We start from the raw sequence: 25,350 nt of genomic DNA, 5'->3' as shown, positions 1-25,350 counted from the left end.
CCTAAGTTTGCCTCCCAATGACTTCTGTCCATTATTTCTCTCTGTGTAATGCACTGTAATTTTATGTGTTGCCGGGGTTCAAAACCTGAGTATTATATTTGAGAGTTTCCTTTCCATTCATTGCCTTCTAATCTAATGAGTGACCAAGTTATCCTGATTTGACCACTGTCCCATAGAACTTAACTTCCATTTCTCCTTTGCTATTCTGCCTCTGGCTTTTATTATCTCTTACCTGTCTGCAGGGCTGTTCTCTCACCTCTAAATTGTTTTCTCGATTCACTTCCAAACTCTGATAAAATGTAGAGAGTTTCAATACTGAAGACTAACTATGTTTAGATCTCTGGAAAAACTTATTCCCCAAAAGTTCTTTATAATTGTCCCAGTGGTTTGGGAGGATGAGGCAGGAGGATTGCAAGTTCAAAGCCAGCCTCAGCAACTTCGTGAGGCCCTAAGCAACTTAGCAAGGCCCTAAGCCATTTAGTGAGACACTGTCTAAAAATAAAAAATAAATAAATAAAAAGGGATAGAGATGTGGCTCAGTTGTTAAGCACTCCTAGGTTCAACCCCTGGTCATTCCCTCCCCCAAAAAGGTTCTATAAAATTAAATTAGTAAGGTATCATATTGAATATGTTTTCAAAAAAATAAACATTTACATGAAAACTAAAAATTCAGACAATGATTTTTTTGGGGGGGGTAGGGTAATCTAGGGGCAATTTACCACTGAGCACATCCCCAGTCCTTTTCATTTTTTACTTAGAGACTGTCTCTTACTAAGTTACTTAGGGTCTCACTAAGTTGCGGAGGCTGGCCTTGAACTTGCAATACTCCTATCTTAGCCTCCTGTATCACTGGAATTAAAGGCAAGTGTCACATACTAGGCTCAGGCAGTAACCTTGATGCTTTAGCCATAAGCCTATTATTTTCATTTATTAACGTGATATTTGGTCAGGGGAAATGTCTGACTACTTGACAAAGAGAATACAATTTTGAAAAAGTTCGTCGTATATCTTCATTATTACACAGGTACCAGAAAAATGAAGATGGGTAACCCTGTCTTTACCAATAATCCTATGGTGCTAGAATTTGAGGAACCATCTGAAACTCTCCAGGGACAGTGTTTAAAGAGAAAAATTCTAAAAACTTTAATAATAAACAAATGTTGCTTTTAAGTTCTGAATTATATGAAAGAAGAAAAGAAATCCATTTTCAAAAGTTCATATTTGAATTCCTGTGCATTTTTTGGATAACATTGCCTCTAATTTCCCTTTCCTAACTACTCATCACAATGAAGAGGTTGTACTGATCCAAAGAAAAATAGAGGTTAGTTCTTTACCACAAATAGGCAATTAGTTTAATATCTTTCTATCTATCCATCCATCCCTTAAATAAATTAGTGAGGACAGAGTCAAGACTCATCCATCCCTTAAATATTAAGTGAGGACAGAGTCAAGACTCATCAAAACTCATTTACTCTCTCTGTCAACCCAGCTCTTTCTTTCAACTGCTCTATGGATATAAAGCTTCCTCTGTCCTTGCTGGGCATGCAAGCCAAACATTGCTTTGTTCTTCACCTTTCTGTGCATTTGACTGCCAAGCAAGCCTCTGTAATATTTTTAGATTTCTCCTTTGATTTCCGTTCTCACTGATACTTTATAACCTTCAATTTTTCCATTATTTATCAAAATATTTGTTTTAGAAAACTGGAAATGCAGGTTTTTAATTATTAACATTTTAGTTTCATTTTGCAATATTTTCAGACTTAGGGAGAATTTGGAAAAATTGTATGACGGATTCCCAATATATCCTTCATCTAGATTCCTAAAGTGTTCAGCATCTTACATAGTCACAGTCCAAGGTTTTGTTTTTTTTTTTAAAAAAAACTAGCATTGGTGTAATACTGTTTTTTAATCCATAGATCTTATACAAATCTCAATCATATTCTCACTATTGCTGTGGTCTAGGATCACACATTTCATTTAATTGTCATGCGTCTTCAGTCCTCTTTGATGTGGAGGAATTTCTCCCCCTTTCTTTGTCTTCAGTAACTTTTTTCATTTAACAGTAGAATTTCTCCAACAGTTTTCTCTGCTAAGTTACATAGTGAATCTCCCAGGAGTGCATACAATACAGCATTAGTCAAACTCACACAGTAATGTGGCAGTCAACCCTCTCATGGTTATCACAAGGGTTTAAGCCACTGCTTCCGTGCCTACACCATTCACTCATCCAAACTGAACTGCACACTTTTCCCCTAAGTTCTTGCTTTAGCTCTCCTTCCATGTGGAATTCCTTTCCCCTTCTCATCCAAGAGAAAACTCTAGACAGAAGTCAAACATCACAACTTCCCTGAATGCTACTTTCCCCTATGAGTCCCAGTAGCACTTATAAATTAATTTTAGTTCTTTTACTTTGCATCCAAAGTTGCAGCACTTTGATTGCCTGCTGGATGTCCCATAGTAGGACAAAAGACTGTGGGTTTGACCATGTCAAATTCAACTTGATTCCATTTACTTCCAGCATGTCACCTCAACCTCTCAACACAGGGCTTTGTGTAGCCTGGGGGCCTACTAAATATGTTTTTCTGAACCAAGGAAACTTCTTATTTTCATTCAGAAGGAATATAAAATGTGACATGACAAATTTTATTTTGTGGAATTTATACAAAATTTGGTCTTTTAAAGAGAAAGTGTAAATATTTTGTATTAATTCTCATTATGAAAAGCTACATTTTCAACCCAATAGTTATTCTCAACTAAGGATAAAGATGAACAGTCTTCCAACATCTGAATGACATTAAATTACCCTAAGTAAAGTGTCAAAAAAATTAAATTTCTTGCCTCTAATATCTCCATAAGCCTACAGTCACAATGTTTGTTTTGATTAATTATTAAACAGATTTCCGATTTTATATATTAATGGCTTTTGTGCTAGATATGGTTTCTAATTAAGCTTTGCATTTCTCTGATGAAACTGTATTTAAGTCTACCAAATGTCACAACTCACTTATGCATTTATTAATCCATGTTTAGAAGATTATTTAAAAATACGAGGGTAGTAATAATTTATGAAGACCTGCAAACATGTCTAGGGTAATCATGAGCATCAGAGCTTAGGGGAATCAATTCTATTGTTTGAAAATGGAATGAGATTTGTGGTTGGAGACACAAATGTCTGTGATAACTTATTAACTTACAGAATAAGATCCAACCATATACATATCATTTCAGAGAATGTTATGGTAGAACAGGACTTTGACCTCTAAATGTTCACATGCTTTCAATTATTAAAACCCGTAGGTGTGGTATACACCGATTGACAACATTTAGTTTTAAGCTTATACAAGACCACACATCTTTATAAGAGCTAAGAATCTGATCTGTAACCCAGATATTTCCAGAAGAAGAGTATGTGATATTATATAGAGGAGTGCATGGTAGATGGTCTAAATTTCACTGTGGGTTTTATCAATGGGCAGGTGAGGGCTACATAAATTTAAATAGTCTGAAAAATTTGTTAAACATTGTATGTGTATAACAGAATGTGCATTAACAGCAAGTGTTATAGAATATTCTTCGTCTATATTAATGAACAAAATGCTGATATATGTTGCATGGGTGAACCCTGAAAGCACTACATTAAGTGAAAAAAAAAAAAACAGATACAAAAGAAGACACAGGGCACTTTCAATTACATGAAATGTTCCTTACAGGTTAATCTACAGAGAAAAAATGTAGATTGGTAGTTGCTTAGGGTTAGACTGGGGATATAGGCTGTAATAACTAAGGGGTGGGGCAGGGTTTCTTTGTGAGGTAATGAATGAATTCTAAATTTACTACAGTGTTGGCCGTACATATCTGTGAATAGAATAAAAATTACGGAATTATATACTTTTAATGGATGAACTGTGTGGCATCAGAATTATATCTCTATAAAACTATAAAAAAGTATGTGCATTTCCAAGACACACACTGAGAAAAAAGATGACTGAAAATCAAAGTTCGTCAAATAGAGACCAAGTCCAAATTATTTTACTGACCAGCCATATTCTGGTTCTTGAACAAAAATGTATTGCCAAAGCGTTTTGAAGACTGTTGACATGGTAATTCTTCTCCACAACCACAAAATCCTCTGGATATTTTGATTGTCTAATAAAGGGTTTCTTGGGAAAGTGGAAATTTAAACCAACTGTTGATATTTTGAGGATGGAACTGAAAACAGAGACTAGAGATGGCATATAGAGAGCAACTGTTCTAAATCTTTAATGTTTCTATGCAGCTCTGAGAAGCTGCTTAAAATGGGCATAGGCAGAAATCATCTATTTTATATAAAAATAGATTCTTTGGGTAAAGTGAGAATTCTGGGAAGAATTTGGGGCAGGAGAGGTGGCTGTAACCTCCTTTCTCATCCAGCACCTAGAAAACCCCAGCAAGCACCAAAAAAAGAAAAAAAATGTGGTATATTTAACATTTTACAAACATTGAAACCTTCCACTTTTTAAAAAAAATTGTTTTTCTTTAAACTTTTTATTTATTTATTTTTTATGTGGTGCTGAGGATTGAGCCCAGTGCCACATGCATGTAAGGCAAGCACTCAACCACTGAGCTACAACCCCCAGCCCCAGTTGAACATTTTTAATTATTTACTCTACACATCTTATAAATCTCAGATATATGCACTCTTATTGTTACTTTCTAATACTGAAGCTGCCAAAGAAAACCCCATCAACCTAGCAGGAGATTTAGAACCTTATAGCTCTGAGAGTTTACCACTGTACTCAGCAAAGGGCTTTAAGAAAATTGAAAGCTCTCCTTTCCCATGTCATGGTGATGTTCAGGGATGTGGTTGAGAACATGAACTGTGAAGTTCATCTGCCTGGATTTGAGGTCTACCTTCAAGTACTTAAAGGATATGTGAACCTGGGCAAATCCCTCAACCTGTCTGAGTCTCAATTTCCATGTCTGTAAAATGAATATAATTATATCTACCTTGTGGGTCATTTTGAGGATTAAATAAGTTCATCCTTGTAAAGCACTTAGAACAATTTCAAGGCACATACTGAGAGTTTCTTTAAATAAATGCAAGTATTAGTACAAAGATTAAATGACAACTTTTAACTGGATTTACATCTTTGGACAAATACTATTGATAGCAATTGAAACTTACATCAAAAGCTTAAATGCCATCATTTTTTGATTTGCCTTTTTATGCTTGTGAGCCTATGTGACTAAATTAGCAGTGGTGTTACCTGCTCCTGTGATTGTACAACTGATTTTACAGGTGAAGGACCAGATATTCATACAATCTTTCGAAGGCAAGTTTTCACAGGATCCCTGGTGTACTAACATTATGTTTTACCCTTCTTTATAGAGTTTTGATTTACTGTTAGACTGAACACATTTGGTATGAAGGCAGAGAGAATGGATATCGATGTGGACAGAGAGATACAATATAAAGGACACAGGAATGATGGAAAACTGATTTGCAGAGCTCTATGACCTGCATGGTGACAACCTCCAAAGATGTTAAAGAAAGAGGTTTGTTACATATCAGATCTAAGAAGGAATACCTTGACACTGAAGATTCAGGACAACATATAAGTGAAATTAACTCCAAAGAGAGATCCATTAGTTTTAATGTTTTCCAGGTTAGAAAGTGGGTGATCAAATTAGCACTTTGCAAATATCTCCCTAGAAGTAAGGACATGCTTGACAGGTGGGGCAGAACTGGGCCACAGAATAATATTTAAGAATTTAATAGCCATCCTTCAGGTGAGAAATGATGAATGAGGCAGGGAATCTGCAGCTAGAGAGGGAGAGTAATATCATCTTAAAGCTGGACCCCTGGAAACAGTCTTTGATTTCTCATCTTCTACATAGATTATATTTTGTTTCTCCTCACACTGTCCAGAACCTACTGATTCTGCAATGATCTTCAACTTGGTATTGCTGACAATTTGTGGGAGCCTTGGAATAGGATTAGGTGGAGTTAGATCAACAGGAACCTTCTCTCAACCTTGTGCTTTTCTTCTTTCACTCCTGAGAAGGGAATGCTTGTGATAGGGGCATGGGAAGGAGTGCTGGGTTCCTGTGCTGGGGAATGGGTGAATGGCCAGGAGACTCCCTAACTGTCCTGTAACAGTCCCTTACCAGAGACTCATCCGTGGTCGCCTTTGCAAGTTCTGCTAATTTTTGTTTGTTTTTTATTCATTGGCAGCAAGCCTTTACCCTGTTCCTGTGCAATGCTCAAGACAGGGGGGGCTATCCTTTCTTCCAATTTTAAGTTCTAGTCTTAAGTACAGAATTGTTCAATTCATCAGCAGAGTTGCATCCATGAATAAATCATTCAAATAATTCCCTCTCATTTGGTGGAGAGTTGATGCCCTGAAACCCCAAGGAACTTTCCTACTCCGCCCCCATCATCCTGGCCATTTCTGACAGTTTCTCCCCTGGGTTCTTCTAGACATTTTTGTCCCTCTAGTTAAAGAAGTAACCCCTGGTGCAGCAAAGCCTTCAGTACCCTGTCCCATCTCAAAGCTCTGCATCCGCTTGCTTGGCTATTACCTGTCCCACCGGCAACAGGCTGTTAAACATTGTGACCATTGCCTCTATTTTATAGTAATAAGGTACCGAGTTCAGCACAAATTAGGCAATGAATGTAGGATACAGGGATATTTTTTTGCCATCAGATTTAAAAAAGTCAAAATTCTAATAATAAACAGAATCAGATGAAATAAACGGTAAATATAAGAAACCCACATAAAATCAAACACAATAATACACAAATATGCCCTTCTTATCTGCTTTTTTGTTTTCAGCTTTCAACTTCTATCTGAAAATACTAAGTGGAAAGAAAATTCCAGAAAAAGGAAAGCATAAGTTTTAAATTGCACGTAGCTCTTTTCTGAGTATTGGTGTGATGGAATTTGGCACTGTCTAGCTCTAACCCGTTCAGATCATGAAACATCCCTCTGCCCAGTGTCTCCATGTTGTGTACACTGCCATTGCATTTGTCAGCAGTGCCTTGGTTAAAAGAATAACCCCCACAGTGTGCAGTGGTCGTGTTCAAGTAATCCTTATTTTACCTAATATCGACTTGAAACGACAAGAGTAAAGATGTAGACAATTCAGATATAAGAGAGAAACTGTAAAGTACTTCCTCTTTGTAAAATAGTTAAAGTCTGTGAATCACAAAAAAATAAAATACAATTACATGCTGAGGTTGCTAAGATATAGGGTTAGTTATTGTTTTTAATCTCTTACTGTGCCTAATTTATAAATAAAACTTTATCATAGATATATATGTATAGGAAAAAACATTTCAGGATTCAATAATATCTACGGTTTCAGATATCCACTGCGGGTCTTTGACTATATCTCCGGGGAATAAGGGAGGACTACTGTAATTTCATAGTTGTGAAGCAAATTCAGGATATATTTTATTTTAATATAAAAGATAAAGTATTAAACATTTTTGTCTTGCAGGTGTATTACACAATAAAAGAGCAGTGTCTAATCCTTTTATTTCCCGAAGGCAGAAGAGTATATACAGACCTACATATGCAACACTGGCAGCTTTGAATGGTCACTAAAATACATCAAGGAATTCATTTATAAATGAAAAGTGATTTTATGTGTAACATATACAGTTTACTTAGATTTCCCTTTAGGGCATGCTTTATGTGACAGTCCAGCTTCTTATCAAATAATTTCACCTTGCTGTTCATTTGGGTTGGAGTTACTATGGGAAAATGGCTTTTTTGATTCCATAGCATTCTGTCACATTGTAAAGATTTGGACACCATGCATCATTCACAAAATGGTTTAGCAATTCACTTTCATTTTTTTTTTTAAAGAGGGTAATCTGTGCACAGATGAAAGATTATAGAAAATGTTTTTGATATAAAAAATTTAATAAGAACTTTTAGAGTCTAGTATATGATAATATAAGTCTTTTATACCTTAAACTAAAAACTTTTAAGGAAAAATTGGCTTCCAATAAAAAAATACACATTTCCAATGTATATATACTCATACGTAATTGCTACTTTAAAGAAAGATGGATGGACCTACATGAACAAATGACAGTATTTTATACTTATATATGTAAGTATAATAATAGAAACCTACAATAATCTAATTTCCTGATAAATGTCTGAAAGAAAACTCATTAGCATTGAAATACAATGCCTTTCTTTGAATTCAGTGTAAAATTTGCTCTTTGATCTAGAACACTAAAAAATCTTTGATTCTTATGTTTTTCTAGAAAATTGCAATTCAAACATGGTCTAAAACAACATTTTAAAACTTGAGACATGTAAGTTAAAGAAAAATAATTAATGCAGTAAGCAAATGAGATAAGGCTGCTACTTTGGTGATCTTCAATGAAACATCCTCTAGGTATTCTTGCCTCTCTGTTGATCCCTCCTTTATTGAGCCTAGCATTGGTCATATGACCTGTGATAGCTAATGGGAGAATAGGCTTGATAAATGCTTGCGTGTTGGGGTTTCTCTTAGAACCCCACTATCTTGCTGTAAGAGAAACAATCAAGTTTCCTGCAGTTTGAGAGGCCAAGTGGAGGGGAATGGGAACCAACAGCCATCTCTGGGCAGGTGAGTGAGGCCTCTTTGAATGTTTCCAGTCCTGGTACAGCTCCAGTTAAAAGGTTCACTCAGGTGACCCTATCCAACTTCAAATGGAGAAGCAGAACTACCCTGCTGATCCCTGCCCACACAACTCTACCATAAATCGTTAGTGTTTTAAGTAATTACATCTTGGAGCAATTTGTTACACAACAGCAGAGAATTCATACAGTAAATGATGATAAGGGTTTCTCAAAGTACTTTATAGAAACAAGTCCAAGGTACCTGGCTCACTCTTCTATCCCACTTATATTTCTGATTTGATTATTATTGAAGCTGCATCTCTATTCTGATTGAATATCCAACTGGGCAGAAGAACTGGGATGGTCAGTTTATGTGAAAAAGTGTGCTTGATAATGGCTATATTGTATTTTGATTCAAATTAACTGGCAAATCCTAGGTAGGTTTTAAAGGAACACCATTCTTGATATGTTATGCCTTTTAAGTTAGTTCTTCTCTAGACTATGGTCAAACTGAGGATGGGACAGTCTGGTAGACAGAAATTACCTTTAAGGAATCTTGGTATATAAAGCTTCTATAGTCTAATCAAATCAGTTCCTATCTTTGTTTCTCTATATGGAACTGAGTTCCAACACAAAATGCTGTGCATCTCTGGAGGGATTTGATTTTTAATTATTATTAATGTGACATTTATTAGATGAACAATCATTGAGTATGTATGTTTCCATTGTTCTTTCTCTGGAACTAAAGCATTCATAGAAGAACACATTAGTAGCAGATTCTGAGATAATGGGCAACATACCACTTCTGGAGGATGGTGACATTATTCCATTGAATAGTGCGGAATGTATCTCAGGTTAGAAACCATAGCAACAAGCTGGTTCTAAATAAAATGTGGATACCAAGAAGAAAAAGGTGTCACCTGCCATTATGTACGACTAATGGCACCATAATTGCTGCTATTTCCTCTGTTAATGTTTTCTATGTGCTTCTCTGCTGCACAGTCTATCAGGTAGGTGAATATAAAATACCAATAGAGAAGAGTTCGATTCAGATAATGACAGAAAAGTGACACTTACTGAGAGGAGTATTTGGACGGCACTGTGGATGACCTCCAGGTACTGGAAGTCCAGGACGCAGCCTGTGACAGAAACGTAGGTGTAATCATCCATCATGCCATGGGCCGACGGAGGAAGCACTCTCCGGACACAGCCAGGTCCATGTTCCCTCCACCATGACCGATGTACAGAGATGTTGAATGTCATCAGATCTGTATCCTAGGTGGACAGGACACAAAAGCACAAAAAGGACAATCATATTATATCACATCTTTGGCTTTGATCTTGGGAAGAATTCAGGATGGATGAAATTGCTGACATAATTTCCAATGAAAAGAAACAAAAGACAAAGTCATGTTATCATATGTCTGCACCATTAAGTTATAATTATTCAAGGTAGAGATATAGTCCTTTAAATAAGGTTACTGTTGTAAGGTTAGCATACATCAAATAACCAGAGATGAGACTGTCCATATATGTTCATTGAAAATGTATTCCGCTTTTGAAAAATCTTTCCACTATATTTTTTTTGTGGCATTGTCATTGAGATCACCATCACAGGCTAATTTTTACTGAGGAATTTGTGGCATACTAGACATTGTTCTAAGGAAATTTCATATACTACAGCTGTTCTTGGGTATGCAGGGGAAATTGGTTTCAGGACCATCTACACTTACCAGAATTTATATATGCTCAAGACCTTTATATAAAATTGTGTAATATTTGCATAAAACCTGTTCACATCCTCTCATAAACTTCAAGTCATCTCCAGATTACTTATGCTACTAACCAAATATAAGTACTATGTAGACATTCATTCTGTATTGTTTAGGGAAAAGTGAAAAGAAATGTGAATGTGTTCAGTAAAAAAGCATTTTTTTTTCCTTATTTTTATATTTTTAATCCTTGGTTGGTTACACCCATGGATATGAAGCCCCTGGAAATGGATGGTTGACTGTATATCCTTTAATACTCATGTAGATAATATTATCAAACTAATTTACAGTGGGCTAAATGAAAGATATTTATCTTGTTAATCTGTGAATTTTATCTTATATGGCAATAAAGGACTTTTAAGATTGATTAAATTAAGAATTGTTAATTGGGGAGATAATCTGGATAAAATCTAACTGCAGTCACATCTATTCTTCTAAGAGAAAAAGCAGAAGGATATTGGACACAAAGAGGAGAGGGCAAAGTGACCACAGAGGTAGGGATTGGGGTGATGCAGTCAACAACCAAGAAATGCTATTGACCACCTTTTCCTGGGGGAAGAGGCCAGGATGGATTCTCCTCCAAACATTGAGAGACAGCATGGCTCTGTCAACATGTTGAATCCAGCTCAGTGAAGTTCATCTTAGACTTCTAACCTCTAAACTATAAAAGAAGAAATTTCTGTTCTTTTACATCACCAAGTTTGTGGTAATTTGTTACAACATCTGTAAGAAACTAATTCAGTTTATTAAGGTAAGTCTTAGAGAATTAAATTAATTTGCTCAAGGTGGCACAGATAATTAACACTAGAAATGATCCAATCAGTTGTAGTTTTAATGATTGTGGTTCTATCTCACAGTAACTGGTACCTTTCCCTTCTTCTGACCATTCCTCATACCCTGAAGTGAGCTAAGCCCTTCATTCTTTGTTGTTTCCAGAAAATACCACCACAGTCAATGAAAAAACATAGAGGTCACTACTACAATTGTAGATATCAAAAGATCTCTAGAGTTCTTAGTGCAAAGAACAGCCCAGGATTTTTGATATTTTAGAGATGATTTTAATGTAGGAGTGAGCATCCCTAATCTGAAAATCCAAAATTCAAAGTGCTCCAAATCTGAAATATTTTGAGTGCCAAAATGACTGTCAAAGTGGATGATTCCACACCTGAGCTCCTATGATGGGTTGCAGTCAAAGTACAGGTGCACTAAAAATACTGTACAAGATTACCTTCAGGTTACCTTGGATAAGCTGTATATGAAACCTAAACAAATTTCATGTTTAACTTGGGTCCCCTCCCCAAGGTAGCTCATGTTATGCAAAATCCCCCCTGCCAAATCTTATATCTGAAGTACTCTGGTCTCAAGCAATTTGGATAAAGGATACTCAATTTGTATTTCTGTGATTATTAGCTCCAGTAAGACTAAGATCATAATATTTATTTTTTTGTCGTAAACAATAGATTAAAATGAATGGATGAGGACCCGGGCACTTGCCTTCCAGTACACTAAAGACTACAACTTCCCAAGTGAAGAAGAAAGAGGGTGAAATGGCAGGTGGTACCTGGCCAAGGGCACTGCGCATCAGGGCAGCTGTGGATACAGGATCAGTTAGTTTTTGTTGAGTTCCCAGCTTCCATTTCCTTTGAGCAAACTCAGTTGTCATTCATGCCAGGGATCCACATGGGAAGTAAGCACCATCTGGGGCCTTCTCTGAGAGGCCCAGAGGCTGTCTGCTGACTGACCCAAGTGATGCTTATCTGTGCATCCCCAAGTCCTTTTGAGGACAGTCTCCTCTTTGGCAGTTGAGGACCCTCCTAGGTGCCTAAAATAGAGGTTTTAATTCTCTGAATCTAGGGGAAGCTGATGGGAAATAGTAAGCCCTTGAACATATAAATGGTGACCCTGAAATAACCAGTATAGAGTTCTCTGAGTAAGAGTAGTGGGACAACCTGCCTGCTCTACTCTGGTATAAATGGTTAAGTGAAACGAGAGGTTAGAAATATTGCCAGAGTGTGTTAATGGGTGAAGTTATACACATTTAGATTTTCCTCACTTCAAGGAATTCAATGTACCTTTATAAGTATGCCTCAAATTATATCAATAATAAAACATTTTATATCGTTTTTTTTCAGCTCTTGGTTGTTGGTTTGCTGTTCAGTTACCTTCACAGTAATAGCATTTTATTGATAATAAAACATTTTACATCATTTGGGGGGGTTGTTGATTTGCTACATGTATAATTTGCAGTTAGTCTCCGAAGGGAAAACTACTATAGAAAAATAATTGCTCTAGCTAGCAAATTCAGTTTAACACAAAGCAATTTACCTGCAGGCCAACTTCAGAGATGCATACTGACTGCTCCCTTTCCTGGTCATCAGATTTAATCTCTTATGGTTAGTCTTGATCACCATAGAAGACTATGCATTATTTCATCTTAATAGATTTCATTAGGTTCAGGATGAATTAGCATGATCTCCAAATTCATAGCAATTTCCATTCTTTAAGCATCTATATCCAGTGACCTTTTCGATTGCAGAATATAGTTCTTTTTAATGACTGACTCAAATTTATACCATACAAATAAAACACAAATCAATCTATGCACTAGTTGTACATGTTTGCTAAACACATAAAATCTCTCAGTGTAGTTCTCAATCACTGGAGATATAACTATTTATAAACTGTACTATTCTTTCCAATAATGATATTAAAATTTGTGAACACCAATAGCATAAAATTGTACTTAAAGTTCAAACGTTTAAGTTTGCTATGAAATTTTATTTCAAGTTTGTATCTGATTTCTATCTGTTCAGCACTAGATTTCAAATGTTATAAAACAAAACACTTAACATGTGTCAACTCAGTTTCCCATACAAGTCATGTCAGATCCAATGCAATTTTAAAAAAATGCCAGAATGTTTACATAAATAAGTAAATGCAGAAGATCACAAATATTTTGAAGTTTGGGGGTTACCATATCAAAGCCTGTAGTTTTAAAATACATGGGTTAATTCTGAACCATAGATAACACTAAAAATAATTTTGAGTACCTCAAATTTCATTTCTCTTTATGCTTTTGCAATCAGCATGTTATGTGATGATTTCAGCAAACTATGTTTAAGAAAGTTGACAAATGATGCGACTCACATCTTTTGTTTTCAGAATTTAAAAAGAATATAAACATTAATATTTGTATTTATGCAAATGTATGTAAAAGGTACCAGAATTTGTCACCTCCAAATATGCCACTTTGGCATAAGGACAATTTTGAGTTAAAGGCAAAGGAAAAAGAACATTTCTGCTATATTCCTATTTGCTTAAAAGCAAGATATAAATTTACAAAGGTGACCCACCTTCCATCTCTACCAGCAACAGCAATGATTGATTACTGAAATGACCTTAGTCTTTTCCTGCACTGAGGAATCTACACAAAAATGTTTACTGACTAAACTTCATCTATTATTAGTTTCCCATACTTGGCCTTCTCCACAACCTTCTTTCTTTGATTTTGGCTGAATATGTTATTTAAGTCTGAATTTTAGATTATCTCTTTGAAAATTACTCATTTCCAGGGAATCTCCATGTGCATATGAAATGTACATTAGTGAACTTATCCTTCTCTTATTAATCTTGTTATAAAGGTCCCAGCTAAGAAATCGAAAGGGAAAATAATTTTTCCTCCCTCACTTATCTGATTACTCAAGGACAGTTTGTAGAACAAGAAGGTAGAGCAAGCAGAAAGAATAGAAACTGGAGAATGGAACCAAGCAAGATGAAGAGCGAGGAGAACTGGAGAGAGCATGAGAGGGCTGCAGGGGAGAGGATTTGGTATTTTATTTCATGTGATTTGGAAGCCAAGGTAATAAGAAAATAGGCTGGTGTTTTTAAGGGTGGGCAAGGAGAGTAACCATCAGTACATGAGGAAACAGATACAAGAGAGATAGTTTTAGATTTAAAAAGTTGTGGCTTAAAAGAAATTTATTCCAGAATAACTGCTTTTTCTCTAATATCTATTCAAGTCAATATTAAATGTTTATAAGTTATTTCATCTTATAACTTATTACTGTTAATTCAAAATCCATTCCCATTTTCTTTAAATCTTTGAATTACAAAAATTATTTCTAAAATCCTTTGGAATGTTAAGTAACTGTGTATGCAGACCCCCCTGCGCACATGTTATTCATCATTAAATGTAGTCACAGTATTAGAAGTAATTCGCATCCAAACACATTCAATATTCACTTCTCTACTGTAACCTACTGTACAATTTCTCATTAGTCAAGGTACTAGTCTCTTTCTTCTCTGTTTTTTAAATCATCTGCTTTTTTTTAGTATGTTTAATTCAATAACCAGATAATCCTCTCTATTTCTGGAAATATACTCCCAATTACTAATGATATTTTTTCTTTCTTCTCAGTTGCAGCTCAAAGGATCATTGAATCCATTTTTATATAGCTATCAATCTCCTTTGTCTTTTAGTTTTCTTTCATTAGAAGACAGCCCATCTGGAAGTGAAAAATGTGATGTTCCAGAGCAGTCTATATGTACTTAAAGAAACTAGAATTGGCTTAATTTTAGAGAGTTAGCTTTGAGCTTATATTTATATAATAGTGTTCATGTCAAAGTTTCTTTTGAAATATTTGTTCACCTTAGAAAATTAATTAGAAAAGTTAAAGCAATTTCCTTACATTTCTAATTGTTTTCTTTTCACTGAATCACAAACATTTCAGAGAACACTGTGCATTTGTATATAAAGTAGGGATAGAAGAGAACATGGAGATATAGACCAAAGGCACTAAGAATTTTTTCAATGAGATAGCAACAGAAAGCTTCCCCATATCAGAAATGAGATAGACATCCACATACAGGAGGCATATAGGACCCACATAATAAAGCTCAGAACAGCCTCTCCAAGACACATTATAATCAAAATGTCTAACATAGAAAAGAAGGAGAGAATACTAAAAACTGTGAGAGAAAAACAGTAGTTCACTTTTATAGGCAAGCCAATAAGGCTCATTTCTCACTTCTCAACTCAGACTCTAAAAGCAAGGAGGGCCTGGAATGAGATATTCTAAGCTCTAAAAGAAAACAATTGCCATCCAACTTGCTATAGCTTGCAAAGTTCTTTCAAAAGTGATGATAAATAAAAACTTTCCATGACAAGAATAATCTAAAATAATATATGATCAGCACTGCAGACAATACTCAAAGGTAAACTGCAACCAAGGTACCCAAAAGCAAACCTCAAAACTCCCAAATATATGAAAACCACTAGAAGAGCAACCAACTAAATGGAAATTAAGACAGAATTATATATAATAAATGAATCATAATGCAGAAAACTATAAACATAAATCCATAATAATGCTAAATGCAAGTGGTCACAACTCCCCAATTAAAAGACATAGATTAGCAGAATGGATCAAAAACATGATCCAACTACATGCTGTTTGCAAGAGACTCATAGGAAAAGACACCCATAGGCTGAAGGTAAAAGGATAGAAAAAAAATATTCCATGCAAATAAAAACCAATCAGAGATATTCTCATATCAGACAAAGCAGATTTCGAGCAAAAAATTAACCAGGAGAGACAAAGAAGGCCACTAAATCCTGGTAAATGGATAATCCAACAAGAAGATATAAAGATAACAAATATATATGCCTCAAATATCAGTGCGCTGATTTACATAAAAAAATAAAACTTTTTGACATGAAATCCCAGGTAAACCCCAATACAATAATATTGGGTGATTTTTAGCTCACCTTTATCACCAATAGAGAGGTAATCCAAACATAAAATCAATAAATATATTTTCAACCTAAACAATAGTATAAATCAAATGGGTCTAACAGACATCTACAGAATATTTTAACTCAACTACCTGAATATTCTTCTTCTCAGCAACTCATGAAATCTTTTCCAAAAGAGACCATATTCTAGGTCATGATGTAATTCTTAACAAATACAAAAAAAAAAGATGTAACCCCATGCACCCTATGAGATCATAATGAAATGAAACTAAAAATCAACAGTAAAAAGTACAAGAGAAACTGTATAAATCTATGAAGATTGAACACTACTCTTTTATATGAAGAAAGGTGATAGAAAAAATGAGAAAAGAAATAAAGAAATTCTTAGAAACAAAAACTGAGATATAACATATCAAAATCTCTATGACAGTATGAAAGCAGTTCTAAGAAGACATTTATAGCATTTATTCTAGAGAGATCCCCAAATAAATAAGCTTATGTTCTACCTCAAGGAAACACAAACTTACTCCAAAACCAGTAGAAGATAGGAAATAATTAAGATCAGAGATAAAATTAATGAAATTGAGGATAAAAACAATACACAAGATTAATGCAACAAAGAGTTGGTTCTTTGCAATGATAAATAAAATTGATAGACCCTTATCTAAACTAACCAAAAGAGAGAGAAGACCCAAATACACAAAATTAGAATTGAAAAAGCAAATATTACCACAGACACATCTGAAATCCAGAAGACCATTCTATTAGAAATTATTTTGAAAACGTATGCTCTAATAAACTGAAAAAGTAGAAGACGTTGATAAATTTCTAGACACGTATGACATGCCCAAATTGAACCTGGGAGATATAGAACATCTAAACAGACCAATACCAAGCCATAAATTGAACAGCAGCTAAAAGACTTCAAACAAAGAAAATCCCAGGACCAGACAGATTCTCAGCTGAGTTCTATCAGATTTTAAAGAGGAGTATCAGTATTCCTCAAATTATTTCAGAAATTGAAAGGGAGGGAACACTCACAAATTAATTTTACGAAGTCAGTATAACCTTGACATCAAAAACAGACAAAGATACCTCAAGGAAAAAACACTACAGACTGTTTGTTATCCCTGATGAACATAGATGCAGAAAATGAAATATTAGCAAACCACATCCAAAAACACATCAAGAAGATAATACATCATTATCAAGTGGGTTTCCTTGATCAGTGCAAGGTTGATTCAACATAGGCAAATCAATAAATGTAATTCACCATATAAATAGAATTAAGGACAATAGATGCAGAAAAGGTCTCTGATAAAATTCTGTGCTGGTTTCTGCTAAAACAAAACAAAACAACAAACAACAACAACAACAAACACTGGAGAACTAGGGATAGAAGGAACTGTCCTCAACATTTTAAAGACTGTATATGACAAACCCAAAGCCAACATTATACTGAATGGAGAAATACTGAAGCATTTTCTCTAAAATTAGGAAAATCCACTCTCACTACTTTTATTCAATATAGTTCTCAAAAACTCTAGCCAAAGCAACCATGCAACAGAAGGAAATTAAAGAGATACAAATAGGAAAAGACGAAGTTGAACTATCTCTGTTTGCTGATGACATGATGCTATATCTAAAAGACCCCCATAAACCCAACAAGAGACTTCTACAGCTGATAAATGAATTCAGCTAGGTAGCAGGAAACAAGATCAACACTCATACATCAATGCTAATCCTGTACTCCAACAGGAATTCTGCTAAAAATTGTAAATTAATCTAACCAAGAAGGTAAAAGACCTCTACAATAAAAAAAAAAAAAAAAAAAAAACACCTACAAAACATGGAAGAAAGAAGCTAAAGATGGCTTTAGAAAATGGAAAGCCCTATGTTCTTGGATGGGCATAATTAATATTGTCAAAATGATCATATGACCAAAAGCAATATACAGATTAAATGAAATCCCCATCAAAATACCAATGGTATTCTTCACAGAACTAGAAAAAAAATAGTCCTTAAATTCATTTGGAAGAATAGAAGACTCAGTTAAAACAATTCTAAGCAAGAAAAGTGATGCATAAAGCATCACGATACCTGATCTCAAATTATACTATAAAGCTATAGTAACAAAAACAGCATGGTATCAGTATCAAAATAGACATGAAGATCAATGGAATGGAAAAGAAGAGGAGACAAATCCACATACTTACCAGTCATCTGATTCTTGACAAAGTTACCAAAAATTTATGTTGGAGAAAAGATAGCTGTAAGAAACAATGCTGGGAAAACTGGATATCCCTATTTAGAAGAATGAAAGTAAACTGCTATCTCTCACACTGCACAGAAGTAAGACCAAAATGTATCAAACACTTAGGAATTATACCAGAAGCTAGAAGAAAACACAGGGTCAGAACTCCATTGTATTGGCTCAGACATTAACTTCTTTAATAAAGATCCCTACAGCTCAAGAAATAAAAGCAAAAATCAATACATGGGATACCATCAGATGAAAAAGCGTCTGTAAAATTAATGAAATGATTAAGAATGTGAAGAGAGAGCCTAAAAAATTTGGAAAAATCTTTGCCAGCTGCTCCTGTGACAGAAGATTAATATCCAGAATATTTAAAGAACTAAAAAAAACTCAATACCTAATAATAATACTCATTCAATAAATGGATGAATAATAAACAGATATTTCTCAAAAGAAGACAGACGAGTGGCCAACAAACTTACAAAAAATGTTCAACATCTCTAGCAATCAGGGAAATGCAAATCAAAACTACACTAAGATATCATCTCACACCAGTCAGCAACTAATAAGAATATGAATAATAATAAATGCTGGTGAGGATGAGGGGAAAAAAGGAACACTCATACATTGTTGGTGGGACTGTAGACTAGTACAACAACTCTGGCAAGCAGTGTGGAGATTCCTCAAAAAACTAGGAATATAACCTCCATATGACCCAGCTATTCCACTCCTTGGTATTTATTCAAAAGAATGAAAATCTGCATACTATAGCTATATAGCCACTTTAATGTTTATCACAGCATAATTCACAATAGTCAAATTATAAAATCAGTCCAGATGCCCATAAATGGATGAAAAGACCAAGAAAATGTGGTATATGCATAATGGAGTTTTACTCAGCCATAAAAAAATGAAATTATGGCATTTTCCAGTAAGTGGATAGAAATGGAGACTATCATATTAAGTCAAATAAGCTAGACTCAGAAACTCAAGGATTGAATTTTTTTTTTTTTCACATGTGGAAGCTCGAGTAACATAAGGGAAAGAAGGCAAGGAGAGGAATTGGCTAGCATAAAGATACAGAGAAGATCAGTGCAGTAGAAGGAGATTGAGGAGGAGGAGGAGGAGGGATGGTAAAGGGGAGGAAATGAGAAATGAATTTAACAAAATCATGTTATGTGCATATATAAATATATGACAGGGAATTTTACCTTGTGTATATGTAGAAAGAAACAATCAAAAATAAATAAATAGCCGAGTGTGATGGCCTATGGTTGTCAATCCCAGTGGCTCTGCATGCTGAGGCAGGAGGATTGAGAGTTCAAAGCCTGCCTCAGCAACTTAGCAAGACCCTAAGCAATGCAGGAAGACTCTGTCTCTAAATAAAATATAAAAAAGGCTGGGGATAGGGCACAGTGGTTAAACTCCTAAGGGTTCAATCCCCGGTATAAATAAATAAATAGGAAGTAAGAAGAATGAGAAAAGAGAATAGGGGGATAGGGGAGAGGAGGGAAGTAGAAAATGAGGACTGAAATGGAGTAAATCAAATTCTATGCATCTATGATTCTGTCAAAATGAACCCAACTTCTGTGTATTACTAAATGCTCTAATAAAATGAGAAAAAAGAATATTAGTATGATTAAGTATACTTTCAATAGAAACTAAAACTATAGAAGTAATGACCCATTCTCTTGTTGCCTGAACTTAGAAATGAATACGTGTTTAAACTTTTATTTAAAATGAAGATGAAACAGACATTTTCAGACAAACAAAATTTACAGTAATAACTTTCATTTATGGAATTTCTAAAATGTTTTTCAGGAATAAAATAGTCCTAGAAGTTAACTTAATTCCTATAAGCATGATAATATGAGACAATAAAAATAATGTCATATTTGTAAGCTAAAACAAAGTGGAACTAAACACTGCTCATCCATAACATGTAAGAAGAAAGGGAAGCAATGTTTTGCTATTGGTGAGGTGAATGACAGTAATAATAACTAATTTTAAATCTAAAAGTGAGTGGTAAAAGCTTTGGGTGAATTTTTAATAGAACAAAAGTAGAATCAGTATATAATTTTGAAATAGTAGAGAATAAATGAAATTTAAGAAATCTAATGTAATGTTGTCAGGAATAAAGAAAAGGAATAGAAAAAACACAATGAATAAAAGGCACAGAATTAGATGGTAGGAACAATCATTTCTCTCTGTCATCTATCTATCTATCTATCTATCTATCTATCTATCTATCTATCTATCTATCTATCTATCCGTCCATCCATCCTGACATAAATATCAGTAATTTCAGTAAGTGGATAAAAACTAATTCAATAATTAAAAATTTCAGCTATTTGTTGTTTATAAAAAATTCATTTGAGAATGTGTATCCAGAAGTATTGAAAGTAGAAATATAAAAGACATACTGGACCTACATTAAATAAAAGAAAGGTTGTGTAATTATATTAATATCAGACAAAATATGTTCGTACCAATTCGTGTCTTCATATACGTACTTTGAATGATGACCATCACATTCCACCATCATTTGTAACCCACAAATGTTTAACTCATAACTCACCAAAATATATAACCTAGATTTTAATAGCAAGTAGTACTTGTAGGATAACAATAGTAATATAACCACATTTGTGAAATATAAATAAAATGATATTTAGAAAAAATTATGTCATTAAATTTATAAAAGAAAAGAGTACATGAATGAGCTGAGCACCTAGTTTTAAAATTTTTTTAACTAAAATGTTTTAACTAATTTCTAACTAAAGATGTTAGAAGAAAAGATGAGCAGACCTACCTTTAATTAGCAAATATTTACCATATATGCCCATTATTCCCCTCTGCTTATGCTCAGCCTCTCTCCACAGCAGTTCATTTGATACAATTAATGAACCTACTTGACACAATGTTATCACCCAAAGTCCACAGTTTACATTAGGGTTCACTCCTGGCAATATAATGCCATGTATCTACCATCATTGCATCACACACAATATTTTTACTGCCCCCCAAATCCTCCATGCTCTGCCTGTCCATTCCTCCTTCTCTCTGATCCCTTGCAATCACTGATTCCTTTCCTGTCCCTGATTCCCTGATTCCTCCTTTTTCAGATTGGCTTTTTTCACTTAGAAATATGCATGTAAATTTAAATTCTCTCTGTGTGTTTGTTTTCATGCCTTGACAGTTCTCCCCCCCCCCCTTTGGTTACTTCTTTTTTAAAAATGTATCTTGGTTTATTTTTATTTTTTAGTTGTTGATATACCTTTATTTATTTATATGTGGTGCCAAGAACCAAAACCAGAACCTCACACATGCCAGGCAAGTGTGCTACCCCTGAGCCCCAGCCACAGTCCCCCCTTTCGTTACTTCTTAACAATATTCTGCTATCTTCATGTAGCACATGTATCCATTTACCTACTTAAGAAAATCTTGTTTGCCTCCCAAATTTTAGCAATTATGTCTAGAGCAGCTGTGTATGGGTTTCTGTAAATGTGTAAATGCCAAGAACACTTGTGTAAATGCCAAGAACACAATTGTTGGATCATGTTTAGTTTTATAAGAAACTGCCAAACTGTCTTCCAAAGTGGTTGCACCATTTTGTATTACTACCAGCAGTTAATTAGAGTTCCTGTCCCTCCACATTCTCCCCATTATAAGTGTTCTGAATTTGGGCCATTCTAATTGTTGTACAGTAGACTCTATTTGCTAGTATTTTGTAGGCTTTTGCATATATATCCAGGAGAGCTACAGACTCTCATTTCTTGAAATGCCTTTGTCTGATTTTGGTATTAGAGTAATGTTGGCCTCATTGAATGAGTTAGGAAGTAATTCCGTCTGCTTCTGGCTTCTAAAAGACACTGTAGAGAGTTTGCATAACGTTTTTCTTTCAATGTTTCATAGAATTCATTTGTGAACTCATCTAGGCATTGTGTTTTATGTTCTGGTATATTCTTAATTATTGATTTAATTTAATACTTATATAAACTGATCCAGATTATCCATTTCTTCTTGTGCAGCATTTGCACGTCTTTTAAGGATTGGTCCATTTCATTTAGATTTTAAATTTATGGGAACAAACTTATCCATAGTATTCCTCTATTATCCTTCAGCTGCAGGGGATTGTAGTAATGCCCTTTCTTTTATTTCTGGTACTTGTAACTTGTATCCCCCCCCTACCCCAGCCCCCTTGGTTAGCTTTGTTAAAGGCTTGTCAATGTTATTTATCCTTTCAAAGAAACAGGTTTCAATTTTATTGATTTTCTTAATTGTTTACAATTTCATTGATTTTTTTCATTTTTTACTGTTTCTTCTGCTTAATTTAGATTTATTTTTCTTTATTTTCTAGATTCCTAAGGTACAAAGTTAGGTTATCTTTCTTTTCTAATATATGCATTCAGTGCTATAAAATTCTATTAAAGTCTTGCTTTCTTTATATCCCACAAATTTTGGTTAGTTCTGTTTTCACTTTCATTTTATTCTAAACATTTTTAAATTTCTCTGAGACTTATTTTTTTCTTCATGTATCATTTAGAAGTGAACTTTTTAGTCACCATGTACTTAGGATTTTCCAGCTTTCTTTGTTATTTATTTCTAATTTAATTCCATTGTAGCTTGAGAGTAGACATTGTATGATTCCCAGTCTTTCAAATTCATCAAGTTGTTTTGTGGCTCAGAATATGATCTATCTTGATGAATTGTTCAGTATGAGCTTGAGAAGTAGGTACTATATTATTGAATGAAGTAACCTATGGATGAACATTATAGCCAGTTGATTGATGGATTTAACTATTTCTTAATGATTTTCTGTTTGCTGAATTTGTCCATTTCTAAGAAAGAAATATTTTAAGTCTCCAACTATAATAAGAGGTCTTCCTTCTCCTTGCAGATATATCAATTTTGCCTCATGTATTTGATGTGTACTCATGTTAAGGATTGTTATGTCTTTAGGAAGAAGTGAAACCTTTATCTGTGTGTAGTTTCCCACTTTATCCCTGTTAATTTTCCTTGCTCTGAATTCTACTCTGAAATTTACTTAGCGATTCCCACTAGCATATCTTCCTTTTTAATGTACTTTTAATCTAATGTGTGCTTATATTTAAAGTGAGTTGGTTCTTGCTCTAGATAAATTCTGACAATTTCCATTTTTAATTGGTACATTCAGACAACTGATGTTCAAAGTGATTACTGATAGACTGAATAAACATCTTCCATATTTGTTACTATTTTCTTTCTGTTGTTATTACTTTGTTCCTATTTTTTCTTCCACTCTTTTCTGCCTTTTGTGGTTTCAACTGAGCAATTTATATAGTTCTATATTTTCAACTTTCTTAGCATACTTTATATTCCTTTTCTCTCTCTTAAACCATTATTTAATGGCTGTTCAGGTTTATAACAAACATTTACAACTAGTTTAAGTCTACTTTCAAATAACACTACACTGTGTCATGGGTCAAGTAATCACTTTGTGACAACAAACTTGTCCTAATTCCTCCCTCCCATCCCTAGGTCATTGCTGTCATGTATTCACTTACATAGGCACATATACATGCATAAATATGTACAACCAAATACACTGTTGCTGGTATTATTCTAAACAAATTGTTACAGGTTAGTTCAATGAAGAATAACAAAAATAAACGTTTTCATTTTACCTTCACTTGCATCTTCTTTTATTCTCTTTCTTATGTAGATCTAAGCTTCTGACCTAAATCATTTTCCTTCCCTCTAAAGATTTTTTAAGACTTCTCACAAGTCAGGTCTATTGGTATCAAATTCTTTGCATTTTTGCTTGTCTGACAAAGTCCTTATTTCTCCTTCACTTTTAAAACATAATGTCTCAATATATAGAACAGGTTGGTGATCGTTTTACTTTAAACATTTATTTTTAACTAAAACATTACTGACATAATAATTTTACATCTTTGTGAGGTGCAATATGATGTTTTGGTACATTTATACATTCTGTGTTTATCAAACCAGGAGGTACAGGTTATCCATCACTCAAACAGGTTGATGAATTTTTTTTCCCTGCCCATATTAAATCACTTATTTCATTGTTTTACTGGTTGGTTTCTGAGAAGTTGGGTGTAATTTATATCTTTGTTCATTGGTAGAAAATATATTTTTTCCTCCTGCTTCTTTCAGGATCCTTTTAAAAAAAATCCTGATTTTTTTGTTGTTAAATATGATATGTCTAGTTTATCTTCTGTGGTGTTCTCTCAGCTTCCTGGATCTGATCTGGTATCTGACATTAATTTGAAAAAATTACTCAATCATTTTTGTTTCAAATATTCTTGTTTCTTCATATAGGAATTCATGTTATGCTCATGTTATACCTTTTGCAATTTTCTACAGTTCTTTAGAATTCTGTTCTAAAGTTTAAAACTTTTTGTTTGTTTTATCTTGTTGTTTTTTTTAAGTTCTGGAGGTTTCTGTAGCGGAGTCCTCAGGCTCAGAGATTCTTTGCTGGTTCATTTTGAATCAACTAATGAGCTCATCAAAGTCATTTTTTTTTAAATTTCTGTTGAAGTATTTTTTATCTTTAGCATTATTTTTTGGCTTTTTCTTAGAATTTCCATCTTTCTGCTTACATTGTCCATATGTTAATGTAAGCTGTCTATCTTTTCCACTAGACCTCTTATCATAATAATCATAATTGTTTTAAATTCCTGTTCTGATAACTCCAACATCCCCTTATTTCTGAATCTGATTCTGATGTTTACTTTGTCTCTTCAAATGTGGGGGTTTTCTTTCTTTCTTTCGGTTATTTTTAGTGTGCTTTGTTGTTTATTCTTGATAGCATAAAATAATGTAGTGGAGGAAAGAAACTAAGTTGTGGTAAGATGTGGGGCAGGGAAGAGTTTTACAGTTCCGTGATTAGGTCTTAGTCTTTTAGAGTACATGTTTCTGGACTGTGAACTTTTTAAGTGCTTTCCAGTTATCCCCTCT

The 25,350-nt window shown here is 34.2% G+C and overlaps 1 protein-coding gene across 1 annotated transcript in view; it reads right to left on the bottom strand.

Moving 5' to 3' along the window:
* Window positions 1–25,350, bottom strand: part of Nkain3 (sodium/potassium transporting ATPase interacting 3) — a 303,572-nt gene that overhangs the window by 131,082 nt on the left and 147,140 nt on the right. Inside the window, exon 4 of the mRNA XM_071602171.1 lies at window positions 9,681–9,878. Within this exon, the coding sequence (XP_071458272.1) occupies window positions 9,681–9,878 (198 nt within the window). The remainder of the gene's footprint in view (window positions 1–9,680; window positions 9,879–25,350) is intronic.

This window comes from Marmota flaviventris, chromosome 15 (genome assembly GCF_047511675.1).
Source record: "Marmota flaviventris isolate mMarFla1 chromosome 15, mMarFla1.hap1, whole genome shotgun sequence".
NCBI classification, from domain to species: domain Eukaryota; kingdom Metazoa; phylum Chordata; class Mammalia; order Rodentia; family Sciuridae; genus Marmota; species Marmota flaviventris.
This window is presented reverse-complemented; position numbering and strand designations above follow the sequence as displayed.